Here is a 14,891-nt window from a genome sequence, read left to right as displayed (position 1 = left end):
ACTTAACAACGCTATTTCGTCATGATTTTTCAGTCATAACATCACTTTTTTTGAGTTACAATTCGCCAACGCCACATACATACTCTCCCAAGGTGACTCAAACCCCAAATTTATTGATTGAAAGAAAATTGTCAGTCAATCATATTGCATTTCGTTGTAGAAATGTAGTATTAAAACAAGAGAAACAAGGAAATAAGGTATAGTTCCAATGTGGGCAAGAATAAGAGTATGTAAAAAGCTGCATTATTATAATTGATGAATAGCAATCTCACCATACATACTAGATTGAGCCAATTAAGTACTACTAATTTAATTACATATTACAAACAGATTATGACGCTAACGAGATTACGCCCAACTGAGGTAACTGAAAAATCCACAAAACCAAATATACATATGGAGCACAGCACAAGTCATGTGATAAAGCAAAATATATTGGCAAACACAAAATCTGCACCTATTAATTAACCCAACCCACCCTCTCCCCCAGCTTCAGCATATCATAATAGGCTTCATGGCTCTAAACAAACTTACACCACTAGTAGTGTTTTTCAAGAATATTGCAGAAAACGGGCTGCGTTTACATGGAACTGAGTATCCCTGATTCGGCAACAGCACCACCTTGCTCATATCCCCAAGTTCTGAGAATATCCAACCCAATTATAAGCAAGATGACTGGATCCCTTTGGATCCTTCTCCGAGCTTTTACAGTCTTTAAAGGTCCCACGTGAATCCTAACTTGACAATTCACATAACCGTGCTCTGCCAGGATTTAGTAGTGATTCAGACATGACCCAACCCTGAGAGAACAGGAAAATATCAGCAGCCATTTTGTATCAAGCAGGGTAATTAATGCTTTGAAATAAACTAAAACACCTCCTAACAATCATCTCCAAGGCTCTCAATATTCAATTCACAAGATTAACCATTTCTTATAGTTAATATGGCACATCTCTAAGCACATTAAGGCAAGAGCATAAAAGGCCATCAAACCATGGAATTTCTATACCAATTTAATTAAATTTCACAAGTAATCAAGAATTGATGAATATTTGCATTCAGCCGACACTTAATCTATGTATTTATTTATCCGCCACCCTATAGGCCCTCAGACCCGAAATAATTTTCAGCATGCAATGGTCAATAATTGAAAAATGATTTGCAACCAGCAAACAATGTATATTTATCAAGCATTAACTATTTGTTTAAGGACAGTAACTTCAACAACATCCACCACTAATCCCACCTGTTTTCTACATCCAACAATAACATGAATAATCATTATGCTAGCTGCCACATCAGCTTTCCAACTGGTAAGGATAATATTAAGTTCAATTTTCTTGATCTTTTGTACACACATAGTAGCTTAGAAACATGAAATACCAAGTACCAAATAGCTATAAAGCCGCTTACTTGAGACCCAACTTATAATCTCTAATTTGTTTATCCAAGTATTTCATGGAATCATATAATCATGCATGAGTTTAAAGAAAATAGATTTACTAACTTCTTGAACCATTTCAGTATATTCATTTTGGACCTGCTCTAGAATAGGTGGAGTGTTACCTGTTCTTTAACTTTTGTCTTAAAAGGCTCATATAGAGCTGACACCAACTTGTATGATTCTGCAATCTGAGATTGTAGATCACCCAGTGAAAGATCACTGTCTTGCTTTTTCGAGGATTGCTGGCTCTGATTGGATGATTGAACTATGTGAAGCAGCACATGAGCCTGTAGTAGAATGGGAATTTAGCCAAGAGTTCTAACATTTACTTTTATTACAAGATCAAGTGATCAACAGATCCAAAATCTTACATGAAAAGCCGCTTTCAGAATATCATCAGACTTTGCTTGATTCTTGAACAAGGCATAGATATTGCCCTTTGAAGGATTATAAGTCACTATGTATTGCTCTTTCTGTGATCCAAGTAAATTTGATTGGCAACTTGTAAGTATAAGTTATAAATTATAGCCAATCCAGATCATGAACACAAATCAACAGGCACGCACATACAATCTGACAATAAAAAGGCATCCCCAACGAAATTGAAACTTGACATGTTAATCAATTCCGCATGACATGCACTATACCTCAAAAATGGGCTCCAATGCGATATATGTAATAGGGTCTTGGAATGCATCTTTGAACCTTGGTCCTGCAAATATAGAAGAATATGTACGCTTGGGGGTTGCAAGAAGTGTACATGTGTTTGGATCTGTGTCTGTGAGTGGGTTGTGAATAGAGAAAGGGAGTGAGAGAAGCGCTACCAAGAACAATAGGTCTATGCTGTTTCCATGGGGGAATAAAAATATTCTCCATCAAATTTCCCTCTTGCAAACTTGGAACACACCCTGATATTAAAGCATAAAACAAATATGAAAAAGAATCACATGTTTTACCATATTCACAGATATCTTTGCTAATGTAGAAATCTAATTATCAAGCAATATATGTGATTGGGTCTGTCTGACTTAAACAATCTTGTTTTGTCTAACATGAAGCAATAAAAAGGCAATTGCAGGCATTGCAATTGCTGGAAATACCAGAGAATCGAAGGGCCAAATACCATTTTAAGCCAATTTTATTAACCCCATCTCTTCCAAATTCCAAAATTAGATATTGTTGAATGAGAAAGTTGTGTAATGAGCAAAGAAGAATAGGATAGACAAGGTAATCATCTTACCCATTTTTAGAAAGGATTCTGCTGCCACAGTGAATCGTGCACGATTTAGTGTATGCAAAACAACAGATTTCACCTGGAAAATACAACAGCTTCTATCAATACTCCTTGATGGAGAACATAGAGTAATTAAGGAATGGAAGAGGATTTGACTAGAGAGGTAGATTGATATATTCACATCACAGAACCTCTTTATAAGAGCTTAGGATATATCCACAGGAGAGCAGACCAAATGTGGTGAATAAGGATGGGTTTCTTTTAGCAATCATTATGCTGAGTCCAGTTCCAAGCTGCATAAAGAAAATACTCATAATTAGTTAGAAGTACAAGTCAGAAAAGAACTGCTTAAGCAAACACCATAGAGAAACAGAAAGAGTGAATTTGCAAATTCTACACCCCAAAAGTGTGATATGGAAAATGCATTGAGACAGGATCACGTTGCCCAATTCCATATCAGGACAGAGCAAATAATAGCCCTTCATTCATTTCAATTGATATATCACTGAAACAGAACCAGATTTGAACAAATGTACTTAAATTACTACATCAGTTTTGAGCTAGCCTGGAATGATGCATAGATAGTAAGAATGGAATTACCACAACCATAGAGTGCTATATTATGCAAAACACAAGACAGCAGCATGACGTATTTTTCTGAAAATGCAGCAGTTTACATACAAATATGTTATCTTGTAACAAAATCTTGCAAGAAATGCATCTTTCAGTAGGCTTGGTGATGCGAGATTAAGTTGCATAATATAAAGATTTCACACAATGTTAACATGAACAACCAGCATACCAGATCTGCTATATTTCCAACACATTCTCCCTTTGCAGTGACATCTCCTATATTTTCTCCTTTGGCAAAGGCTTTGTATATTGGTGTTCGAGTCGAAGTTGATGTCACCGCAGCAACATTCTATAAGAAAACAAGGAACATGTATGAAATTCATTTAATCAATTGCTGCTATATATTAATGTATTAACTAGACAAACCTTAACAACATTGGCAGCACATGCTAATGGAAGAAATAGATGGGGAACAGCTGCAGTTGCCAACTCTACTCCAGCTCCCAACTCCATAAGGAGATCACCAGCAAACCTTAGCTGTATGAAGTTCAAGACATAAGATAATGAAGAGTTAACTAGCAGAACTTTAACATCATATTCTACTCTTTCACCACCAATTTCTATCAATTGTTACCTGCTTTAAGTCATAATCAAACTTCTTCCCTTGTCGAGCAAAGAGCATCTTCCCGACCCGCCCAGCACCATCCTAGGTATATCACAGTTTCTGATGTTAGCTTCTAAAAGCTGGCATCACTATAAGAGAAATCTTGAAGGTTCAGACATTAGTAGGTACTGTCAATGCTGTTTAAGTGAAAAGCTTTTAAAAACTAAACATAAGTATGTTCTGGCAATGCCATAAGAGAAGAGCTTTTAACAAATCAACTAATAGCTTTGAGTTTTTGCATAATGTTAATGTTTTATGCAAGAAAATTTGTTCTGACAATAAATAGCTCATCCGACTTAGCATGTGTACCTTGAGAATCCAATTGATAGCTACAGCACCTGGTGCGGATCTATTTCGGGAGACTCCAAGTGAACTTAGGAGGGTTTGTGTGGTGAATACACCCATGGCACCACCAAAGAAGTGCTACAACCAAAACAACATCACTATCACCATACTGCGGTGGCTGTATATGGTAAACAGTTCAATGGTGAAGGAAACTGCAATGTTGCTACCAATTCCATTATCTATCAGCAAAAGTACCTTTAACGCTCTCCAAGTCATGTACGGCACATAGGAAGGTGTGACACTGTCTGGGAAACCTTCAGGAACAACGTAAGATCTTATGAATGTTATCAACTCCTGCAAGGCGAACAACACAACTTAAGTAAAGAGACAACTTAACTCGTGATCAAAGATTTTGCTTTGTCTTCTATGATTTTACCGATGCAGTCTCAGTTCCCCACTATGGTTTCTTCTTAATTGCCACTTGACAAATATTTATAGATGACCTTCAACATGTTCTCGTGCGCCTAATACTGCAGTTATATATACCATGTTTGGCTTTTACTATTCACAGTTAAGACTGAAGCCTGACCCTCTATTTCAAGTTACGACTGAAAAAAATAATTTAATGGCAGCAACTACATAGGAATCCCCAAATTATTGGATGTAAATAGTTATATTTATATAGTAACTTACTCCCTCAGTCCCAAAATAATAGGCACATTTTGCCATTTTAGATTTGGAAACCTTTTCACCACACATTACACTACTAATAACTAATAAGGTGAGTCACTAGCTACTAACACTACTTCAATTACTTTTTTCTTTATCACTCATACTTAACCAATTTCACATTAAAACTCGTGATGTCCCCAAAGTCCCTATTTTTAGGAGACGGGGGGAGTATATCACACTGAATAAGCCATTAACACTGCGTTATTTTACTGCTGGAACAATGTTTTTTCACATCAGTTTAAACAACAATATACATTCACTAATATTTCAATGCTAACGCCAGAAAAATAAACTTAAGTTACGGTAAACTCATCAAATAAAGTGAAAGCGGGAATATGACTCTTTCTGATGCATTCTTTTTATCCAACAATGCAATGCAGCCAATCCGGACTTCAGAGAGGAAAATGAATCGTAAATAACACCAAATAGATATTAGATAATACTTACATCGGCAGGTGACAAAGGAGTCTGCAAGCAGACAGCGCGAATGGAATCGTTCTTCAGTGGTTTTAAAGCAACACTCCTTGCACCGACGTTGTCATCGGCGAAGTACTGCCATCGCCTGCCATCAATCTCCTCGCAGCAGATCCACCTCAAGCTCGAATTCAAAAACTGATCGTCGGCTAGGCCGCCGAAGCTGGAATCCTTGAGCAGCGGCAGCTCCTGAGGCGCCGCAGCCACCGGTGAGGGAGACGGCGGAGGCGCCGAGGCAAGGTTGGCGCTGATGCGAAGCGTCTCGCGTACTAGGAGGCGCGTCTCGGAGGAGGTCAGGGTTTGCGAGGTGGAATTTGAGGGGTTCTTCAGCTTCATTGCGCCCAAACAAAGTAGAGCTTCGAGATCAAATTTTACGGAGCACAACTATGATGTGTGTGTATTGTAAAGAGAGAGAGGGAATGGGGCTAAATAGAGAAATTCGGAAACTATGTTTAGGTGCGGAGAGTAAGAGAGATTTTCTTGTTGTGATTTTGTAGTTTATGCTCAGTTATGCTCTATTCTTCTCTCTTGAGAGAGAGAGAGAGCCACAGCCCACAGGTAGTGTAGGGAAGGGCAATTTGAGGGTGACGATGGGTAAAAACCAATACGTGGCATTCCAATCCGGTCCGGTCTGATCTGGTCCGACCCGGTCTACCGGGCGAGCGAAATGCGATCATTCATTCGGGAGAGGATCCCCGGCTATGCACAAATCACAGCAGTGCCTTGCTGTCCCTCACAAACATTTTTCAAATATTAATTTTTTTTTTAATAAACAAAATAATAATAAAAATTTGTATTGTATGGGGCAGCAAGGCCCTGCTGTGATTTGTGCACAGGGGATCCTCTCCCCATTCACTAACTCACAGTGAATTTGGTCTGTTTATGAGCATGATAGCTGCAAATTGACGGCGGCGGCAGCAGCGGCGCCAATTATGTCAGCAATTTTCCGATGCTCTGCGTCCAAGCTCCGACGCCTAACCAGCACCGCAACCAGCACCCTCTTTCACCATCGTTCCGCCGCCAATCCACTCCTCCCCCGCTCCAACCAAACTCCATTCCTCAGACTCGCGAAATTAGGGTTTCAGGAGCGCCAGAAATGGGACGGAAGCTCTGATAACTACGACCAAATCAAAGCGGAGGTCAATTGCCCTCGATGCTCCAAGACAATGACTGTGCTCTTTTCCAACCGCCCGCTCTCCATAACCGCCGGCGAGAACGGCATTTACCAGGCTGTTAACATGTGCTGTCATTGTCGCACGGCCTACTATTTCCGGCCCTTCAAGCTGGAGCCGCTGCAGGGCAGTTTCATTGAGATTGGGAGGGTTAAGGATGGTAGAGAGAATAATAGGGATATGGTAGGGAAAAGCGGGAAGAACGGTGTGAAGATTTGGGAGAAGTTGAGGTCTTATAGCAGCGTCGAGAACAATAATGACGCTGGCAGCTGTGGTGTTCATCAAGATGGTGATCGTTGCCGGGAGGAGGATTCCGCTGCGAGTGCAGGTTTGGTGGAGGAGGTGACAGAAGTGGGGCAAGAAGTATTGCCAACGCCCAAGGAGATATGTAAGGTGCTCAATGAATTTGTTGTCGGGCAGGAGATGGCGAAAAAGGTCTGCTTTTCGTGTGCGTTTTCATCAGAAATGTTGCAGTCACGGATTCATCCCTTGGCATCTAAGTATTTCTATCTTATTACAGGTGCTTTCTGTTGCTGTTTATAATCACTACAAAAGAATAAACCATTCCTTGGTGAAGAAAGAGTGAGCAATATATCTGTTTAAGCACTTCTTCTGTTATGTAATCTAAGAAAAGCTTAAAATGTGGGTAACTCAATGGATATGTACAATGTCTCATTTCGTTTTGATGTTACATTTACTGAGAAGAAGCTACAAGCATCATGTTGACAAACACCTATGTTATTAGGAGGTTGTATTCTGATGAGTTAAATCTTTATTTTGAAGCATCTTATGTTAATAATTAGGATGATTTGGCTTCCTATTACTTTGAAAATATTGTTGAGCTAGTTACTGGTTAACCGTGAAAACTAATTTAAGATTTCTAGGGTAGGGTAGTGTTTTATTTAAACATTAACCTTGTTAAAGTTGATGGTCTGTATCACATGTTAACCTTGCTTCCCCAATCTAATCACCAATTTTTAAAATTTATTCAAGACTTTTGGATGTATTTCATATACTACTTCTTTGATAGATCGCAATTCTTTCAGTTATAAGATTAAAAGAAATGCATAATATTTTGTGTTTCATTAGAATTCTATGCTCTGGTCTTTGGGTTGCGACTTTAGCAAACAATAGTTTGCAGTCTAACGTGTTATCATATCAGTCTTCAGAACTGTTTACATAAGTCAATGCTTTCTAGAATATCTTGAGTAAAATATATGCACTCATTTGATATTTGATCAGATACAGTCCAACTAATGCGTATTCTGCAAATATGTAGGATGAATCTTTTGCATGTTGTTCACCAGTTTTGTTGTTTTATTATCAGGGCTGGTTCTGAATCAGCTCCTATTGAGTCTGAACAAGATTGCTGCAATGATGATGCTGTTGAGCTGGAGAAGAGCAATGTCTTATTGATTGGCCCAACGGGCTCAGGCACGATATGTAGAGTTTTGATTTTATGAACAAAAGTATTCAGTGGCTTAATTATTTTTGGGTTTAGCACCAGAATTTTAGATCTTTCCATAGTGGTTGGTAGAGATATTGATTTATGCATGATGCATGTGCATCATTCTGATTTATCCTTCTTTCCTTGACTGAAGAACAGGAAAGACATTGCTTGCAAAAACACTTGCCCGGGTTGTGAAAGTACCTTTTGTCATAGCTGATGCAACTTCATTAACACAGGCAGGTTTGAAGTTTGGTACAGTGTCAATTCTTGATTATTCCTGACCACTTGCAAGTATTTATTTGTTGCACTCCCTATTAGCAACTATGCCCATGAATAATTCATCCTCTCACTATGTGTTTGCATGCATGTCCAGGCTGGTTATGTTGGGGAAGATGTGGAATCCATGCTGTACAAACTACTCATGGTAATATATGTTTGGTTACTAGATATTAATATGCATCCTTTTCAAGTATCTTTTACTTGTTACTTTGTTTTTTCTTAAGTGTTTTTACGCAAAAGTGAAAAGGAGAGGTACTTCCTCATTTTAGGTCGTTAATTTATGATTGATTTTTTAGTGTAATTAAACTAGTATTTTAAGTGTGATGAAAGATCACTTAATAATGATACTTAATTAACTCTAATATATTAATTAAATACCCTAATTCTTACTTAAAATATAATTAGTGTATGTAGTTTGGGATGAGCCGAAATAGAAAAGTGCGAGAAACATGAGACAGATGGAGTATAATATAATAAAAACATAATAATTGTGCTAATCTGAAATACTAAACTTTTGTTTTATAAAGAGTATTGTGTGTATTATGGCATGTATGCATCTTTGCTCAGTAATGCTTTAGTTTCTTGTGACTATTTGTGGAAGTTGTAACTTGTGTAAGTACCACTCGTCGGGCCTGTTAGGTGGTGGTATCACACATTCACACGCACCCTTCTCAATGAAACCGTACATGACTCTTGAGTCATACGGTTCCGTCCTGGAATCAGGACCTTCCCCTTTCTTAACCAGCGGTCCCATTTCCGTTCCTACCTATACGTTCATCAAGATCCATTCTTTTTCTAGAAATCTCATAAGAGAAGAGAAATTCATAATCAATCAAATGTGAAAAGAATCAACAAAAAATGTTAGTAGGGGCTAAGTTAATAGGTGCAGGAGCTGCAATTCGAGGTGTTAGAAATGCCATCTGTCCCAAAAACAAAAGACCCTTAGTGCCCCGGGACGGGAGTGGAGGGTGTCCAATGCGCAGTCAACTACAGCATCGGCCTCAGGACTGCAAAGGGATGAGGGGACTCGGTGAATATGAACAAAAGGCATAAAAAGAAAGGGATTCATGTGTGCTTTTGATTAATGTGATATTGTAGTCATTTGCTTTGGGAAGCTAAGAAAGCAAGGGAGCTAAATTTCAGTAAGTTGGTAAAGTTGTGTATATATAGTTTCCTGATTTCCTTTATTTCCGATATCTCTTCCTTTCCCTTAGCAAAATACCCATGAGAAAGTTTATGTCTTCTTATTGATACCGTTTCTGTCTGTTAGCGTCAACTGTTAAACAGTTTATTATACTAAAGAAAATAGATTATAGGCGAGCAAAAGTGAAAGAAGACAAAAATACAACAGAGCATCTACTTATTTTTGTTGGCGTGTTTAGAGACTAGTGTACACTTCAGCATACATGAGTTAGCGCTTGGTTCTAGAAGTTAAAAATAGCATAGGGATATTTGATAGCATCTATGCTTCCTTGCTTGAAGGTTCCGGTGAAACATTTTGTGTTCTTATTATTACCTAACAGGCTGCTGACTTTGATATTGAAGCAGCTCAGAGAGGAATTGTATACATCGATGAAGTTGACAAAATAACAAAGAAGGTATGGGAGATCTCAACAATAATATTATCAGGGTAACTGATTTCATTATTTATTCACGTACTTTTTCATTGGAAGTTTTGTGTAGGCAGAGAGCTTAAATACTGGTAGAGATGTATCTGGAGAGGGTGTTCAGCAAGCTCTATTAAAAATGCTTGAAGGAACTGTTAGTAACTATTTCTTTTGTGTGAATATTGTTGTTACATGATCCTTCGGTATGGAAATTATTCTGTATCTGGATTAGGTTTGCTACAACTTAAACTATTTCTAATCTTATTTTTATTGTCTTTATAAATTTTAATTTTTGAGAGTAGAATGGCTACCTTTTTTTAAATGCTGAAAATGACTATCATTTTTGTCTAGGTTGTCAGTGTTCCTGATAATAGATCCCCAAGGCATTCACACCGTGACAGCATTCAGGTATCCAGGAGCTGAGTTTGCCTCATTTGAAATATCTATGCCTTTTATTTTTTACAAGCAGGTCGGGTCTGATATCACTTACTAATAATCACCCCCATTATTGATCATAATATTTAGTTAACTCTGTCCGGTACTATTAACTTTTGCTTTACAAGTTCGTCATTACTTCTTGATTTTGAGGTCTCGTGGGCTCTGAATTTGGTATGATACACTTTGTTCTGTTATAACATACTCCCTCCGTCCCAAGGAAGATTACCCCTTCCTTGTGCGGCACGAGATTTTATGCAGTTTTATTTTGTGTGTTAGGTGGAAAGAATAAAGTAAGAGAGAAGGAATAAAGTAAGAGATAAAGGGATTTCTATTTTAAGTAATGGGTCATCTTGGGTGGAACAAACTAAAAAGGAGAGTGGGTCATCTTTGGTAAGACGGAGGGAGTATTAGATAAAATGTAAAGTTTGATTGGAAACACAAACAAAATTAACTAATGTTATGGTTTCCTCATTAAGTTTTACATGAGCATAACTGATTATGAATAGTTTTACATGGTTTCCTAAATCTGGCAGATAGATACAAAAGATATCCTCTTTATATGTGGTGGGGCTTTTGTTGACCTGGAGAAGACCATTTCAGAGAGGTAGTCTTATTGGTCAAAGCTTTTGATCGTTAATTTATTTCATATGCCAACTATATCAGCACTTTTTATTTTCCCCCAGACGACATGATTCCTCAATTGGTTTTGGAGCCCCCGTTCGTGCTAATATGAGGCTTGGTGGACTAAATATTACTGTAGCCTCATCACTATTGGAACATGTGAGAACCGATCCGGGTCTTGATGTCAACATTCTCTTTTCACTTTTTTTTTCAAATATTTAGTTCTTGAATTGGAATACATTTTATTCATGCCAATAGTATCGGGACTATGGAGAGTGTCTTACAATGCTTTTCACATTGCAGGTAGAGAGTAGTGATCTTACTGCATATGGTCTTATACCTGAATTCGTTGGGCGATTTCCTGTTATAGTGAGTTTGTCAGCTCTCGATGAAGACCAACTTGTACAGGTTTGCTTATTCTTTTACCTTATGTTGTAAGCTGTTCTTATGCCTCTTTGTGTAGCCTGGCATCTGTATGCTCTCAAAGCTTTATGCAGTAATCTTGAATGTATAAGAGCATCCTTAACGCTTTGGGCCGGGCCGCAATGAGCGAGTCCCGGCCCAGGCGTTGCGTTGGAGGAGAGGAAGATGCGGCCTGGGCCGGTCCCGGGGCAGCAGTTGAGTTGCGGCCTGAGGACGCTCCCGGGGTCAGGCCCTGCCTAGGGTTAATTGGTTTGGGACGGGCCCAGCGTTAATTCATGTTAGAGCCGGGCCGCAACTTAATTTTTTTTTAATTCGAAAATTTATTTATAAATACCACTCCATCCATTTTCATATCCATTCAACTTCATTTCTCTTCCTAAAATTCGAAAAAATGTCTCGTCGTCAAAGATTATTCGATGCTCAAATGTCCCGAATGTTAGAAGAGGCGGTACCGGCAATCTAAGAAGAAATCAACAACGAAGTCGAACGCTACCAAGCTGCTATTCAAGCTTGGAACGACAACAAGTCCGGGTACCACGTACCCGGATGTATATTCACCGAGACCGTGAACAAGCTGCTTTGCGGCTTTTCACATATTATTTCTCTAGCGATCCGCGATGGAGTGATAAGATGTTCCATCGCCGGTTCCGGATGCAGAGGCCTTTGTTCCTGCGCATTGTCAACGCAGTTGTAGCTCGTGACTCGTATTTCTGTCAAACCACCGATGCTGTGGGCCGGCAAAGTATATCGACTTTGCAGAAATGCACGTCTGCCATACGTCAACTCGCTTACGGAACTACAGCAGATATGTTCGATGAGTATCTCCATGTAAGCGAGCGTACTGGACGGGATTGCCTAGCTAAATTCTGTCAGCCAGTCATCGAAGCATTCAAGGATACATAATTGAGAAAGCCAACGACCGACGACGTTAGCAAGCTGGTGAACTTGCACGAGCAGACCCACGGCTTCCCGGGGATGCTTGGCAGCATCGACTGTATACACTGGCAGTGGAAGAATTGTCCAACGGCTTGGAGTGGACAATACACTAGCGGGCACAAGGGCACACATCCCACGATTGTGTTGGAGGCCGTTGCAGACCAACGATTGTGGATCTGGCATGCCTACTTTGGTGTCGCGGGGTCGAACAACGACCTCAATGTGTTGAACGAGTCTCCATTGTTCAATGACTTGTGTGGGACGAGCGCTGAACGTAGAGTTCACGGCCAACCACCGTCGGTATAGTATGGGGTACTACCTGGCAGACGGGATCTACCCTCGATTGCCCGTGTTCGTAAAGACTATCACATGTCCGGCAACGGATCGGAGGGCATTGTTTCCCGAATGGCAAGAGGCGGCTCGGAAAGATGTGGAGCATGCATTCGAAGTCCTCCAAGCACGGTGGCTTATTGTGAAGGGAGCGGCCCGTGGTTGGCAGCGACCACTAATCGCCGACATCATGTATGCATGTATCATAATGCATAACATGATCGTTGAGGACGAGGAAGAAAATGTCACTTTGTGGAGCGACGATCCGCTCTCCAGCACCAGGAGTGACTACACTGTCACCGCCCCGCCCGTGCAGGGCCTTCCTCCCGACATCCGCAATGTCATGGCCCGTTCAGCTGCGATGCGCCAAGACGAACTACACACTCGCCTCCAAGCCTATCTAATTGAAGAGATTTGGACACGCACCAACGTTTTCCAACATTGACGTTATGTTTTAATTTTTTTTTTTGTATTTTTAAATTTCTATGTTGTAATTTTCAATTTCCGATCGAAGAACAACTTTTCCGTGTTTTAAATTTCCGGCGTTTTTTATTTTACGAGTAAAATAGATTGAAGTTGTGAATAGTGTCATTTATTAGTTTTGGCCCGGGTTGGGGCCTGCAGGGTTAGAGCAGTTGTGGCCTGGGACTCAAATTTAGGGGAATGATGACGTGGAGGGGACTTGGGGCCTGAATCCGGGCCAGGGTTAAGGATGCTCTAAAGAGAGTAAATGTACTGTTTTGATACGAGTAGAGTTGGAAATAGTTAAAAAATAGCAGGAGTCATACCAGCAACAGTCACTTTTGGGATTAAGAATACTATCAGAAACCAAATAGCTTAGAGTTTTGGTATCATTCTGGAAACAGTAAAAAGCTTAAAAGATCCATTTCTAATTTGTAGTCTAGTAATCTATGTATGCAGTACCACTACAGTTTAATGAAATCAGTAACTGATACCTTTGAACCTGGATATTACTAACGAGAGAGAGGGCGAGAGAAAAAGAGTCAATTGGATATCTCTTGGAATCACCTCTATGTGAACTGTGAAGGCTTCCATAATCACACTCCTCTGTTGTCTATTTGATTCTTTCGCAAAAGTTTGTATCATCAAAATATCTTATCTAGTTTGACAGTTTATTGTATCTGAATAGTGGAGTTGCTTATTTAGGTTCTTTCGGAGCCAAAAAATGCTGTGTGTAAACAGTACAAGAGAATGTTCAGCATGAATAATGTAAGTTACAGTCAGCTATACATTCATGCCTGACACAGATGGATCTCTAATTTTGACCAAGCACTTGAATCATAGGTCCAGTTGCAGTTCGCAGACGATGCAATGAGATCAATTGCAAAGAAAGCAATAGCCCGGAATACTGGTGCACGTGGGTTGAGAGCCATACTAGAAAACATTCTGACTGAGGCAATGTTTCAGGTATGCGAAAGCCAATTCTGCTCATTTCTTCTATTAGCAATACTTCAATGTAGCCATGCAACCACGGACTACAAGATGCTTGTTTTTGCTTACTATCTAAAGAGCACAAAGAGCAAGTTCTGAATGTGACATACCTAACTTGAAATATTACGATTTACAGGTCCCAGATGCCAAATCGGGGAAAGACAAGGTAGATACAGTTTTGGTTGATGAGGAAGCTGTGGGTGCACCACATGCACCTGGATGCGGAGCAAAATTGCTTTTTTCAAACCACGGGATGGAGGAAACTCCTGAGCACGCAGAATCAAGAGATAGAAGTGTATGTTCTTCGATTTCTTTCATCTGCTCTATAGATTTGACTGTGAACTCAATTGGCATGGCATATGCATCCATCTTCAATTCATCTTTCTCCATCGGCTCATAAATATACTCCTTAGTCACCCCATAATTAACATGCTTGGCTGTGAATATTGACCCTTTGGTGTTTTATGTCAGGACGATGGCACTACTGTGAAGGGAAGCTTGCGTGAACATTTGGAGGATTCATTGCCTGCCATGAGTTTGTAATTTGACAGAATGAAAAAGGCTCATTGATCTTGTATATATATGCACAAGTCCTGAATAATCAATAGTTCTTGCCATTCTCCTGCCCAATATTTACCATTCCAATATATTGTACGAGTAAAAACTACTAATAGAAATCAATGCTCAAAAATCAAAATCACATCGAAAAATGGCTTCACTTGAGAACGACAATAGAGATTCAACGTAAATCGAATCAGAAATCAATAATGCATTGTA

General features: G+C 39.5%; 2 protein-coding genes across 4 annotated transcripts; one reads left to right on the top strand and one right to left on the bottom strand.

Moving 5' to 3' along the window:
* Nucleotides 1-229: 229 nt before the first annotated feature.
* On the bottom strand, nt 230-5,964 carry LOC121808580 (protein root UVB sensitive 6-like). The gene is made up of 13 exons (XM_042209137.1): nt 5,380-5,964; nt 4,456-4,554; nt 4,225-4,338; nt 3,886-3,957; nt 3,678-3,788; nt 3,481-3,600; nt 2,870-2,971; nt 2,685-2,757; nt 2,269-2,352; nt 2,092-2,156; nt 1,816-1,917; nt 1,567-1,731; nt 230-800 (listed from the first exon to the last, which is right to left on the bottom strand). The coding sequence occupies exons 1-13, from the start codon at nt 5,740-5,742 to the stop codon at nt 735-737; spliced, it is 1,536 nt and encodes a 511-aa protein (XP_042065071.1). The 5' UTR covers nt 5,743-5,964; the 3' UTR covers nt 230-734.
* Nucleotides 5,965-6,220: 256 nt separating this feature from the next.
* Nucleotides 6,221-14,744, top strand: LOC121808298 (CLP protease regulatory subunit CLPX2, mitochondrial-like). Of its 3 annotated transcripts, none has more exons than XM_042208708.1 (15): nt 6,221-7,013; nt 7,099-7,160; nt 7,906-8,012; nt 8,185-8,264; nt 8,402-8,452; nt 9,831-9,905; nt 9,991-10,068; nt 10,266-10,322; nt 10,886-10,956; nt 11,036-11,132; nt 11,277-11,381; nt 13,830-13,892; nt 13,968-14,090; nt 14,251-14,409; nt 14,586-14,744. In XM_042208708.1, the coding sequence occupies exons 1-15, from the start codon at nt 6,339-6,341 to the stop codon at nt 14,655-14,657; spliced, it is 1,875 nt and encodes a 624-aa protein (XP_042064642.1). In that variant the 5' UTR covers nt 6,221-6,338; the 3' UTR covers nt 14,658-14,744. The 3 variants fall into 3 exon arrangements, with proteins under 3 accessions (XP_042064642.1, XP_042064644.1, XP_042064643.1); XM_042208710.1 differs by having other exon boundaries at nt 8,185-8,268; nt 9,856-9,905; XM_042208709.1 differs by having other exon boundaries at nt 8,185-8,268; nt 9,853-9,905.
* Nucleotides 14,745-14,891: the final 147 nt, after the last annotated feature.

Source organism: Salvia splendens, chromosome 6 (genome assembly GCF_004379255.2).
Source record: "Salvia splendens isolate huo1 chromosome 6, SspV2, whole genome shotgun sequence".
Classification (NCBI taxonomy): Eukaryota; Viridiplantae; Streptophyta; class Magnoliopsida; order Lamiales; family Lamiaceae; genus Salvia; species Salvia splendens.
Note: the sequence above shows the minus strand (reverse complement) of the source record. Positions and strands in the feature narration are given on the sequence as shown.

Excerpts from the sequence above, each read along its gene's own strand:
- LOC121808298 (XM_042208708.1), top strand. The coding sequence starts at position 6,339 with ATGTCAGCAATTTTCCGATGCTCTGCGTCCAAGCTCCGACGCCTAACC. Across the intron at positions 10,069-10,265 it reads TAAAAATGCTTGAAGGAACT|GTTGTCAGTGTTCCTGATAA; the intron begins GTTAGTAACTAT and ends ATTTTTGTCTAG. Across the intron at positions 10,323-10,885 it reads CACACCGTGACAGCATTCAG|ATAGATACAAAAGATATCCT; the intron begins GTATCCAGGAGC and ends TAAATCTGGCAG.
- LOC121808580 (XM_042209137.1), bottom strand. The coding sequence starts at position 5,742 with ATGAAGCTGAAGAACCCCTCAAATTCCACCTCGCAAACCCTGACCTCC. Across the intron at positions 3,601-3,677 it reads GTGCTGCCAATGTTGTTAAG|AATGTTGCTGCGGTGACATC; the intron begins GTTTGTCTAGTT and ends GTTTTCTTATAG. Across the intron at positions 2,353-2,684 it reads AGAATCCTTTCTAAAAATGG|GGTGTGTTCCAAGTTTGCAA; the intron begins GTAAGATGATTA and ends CTTTAATATCAG.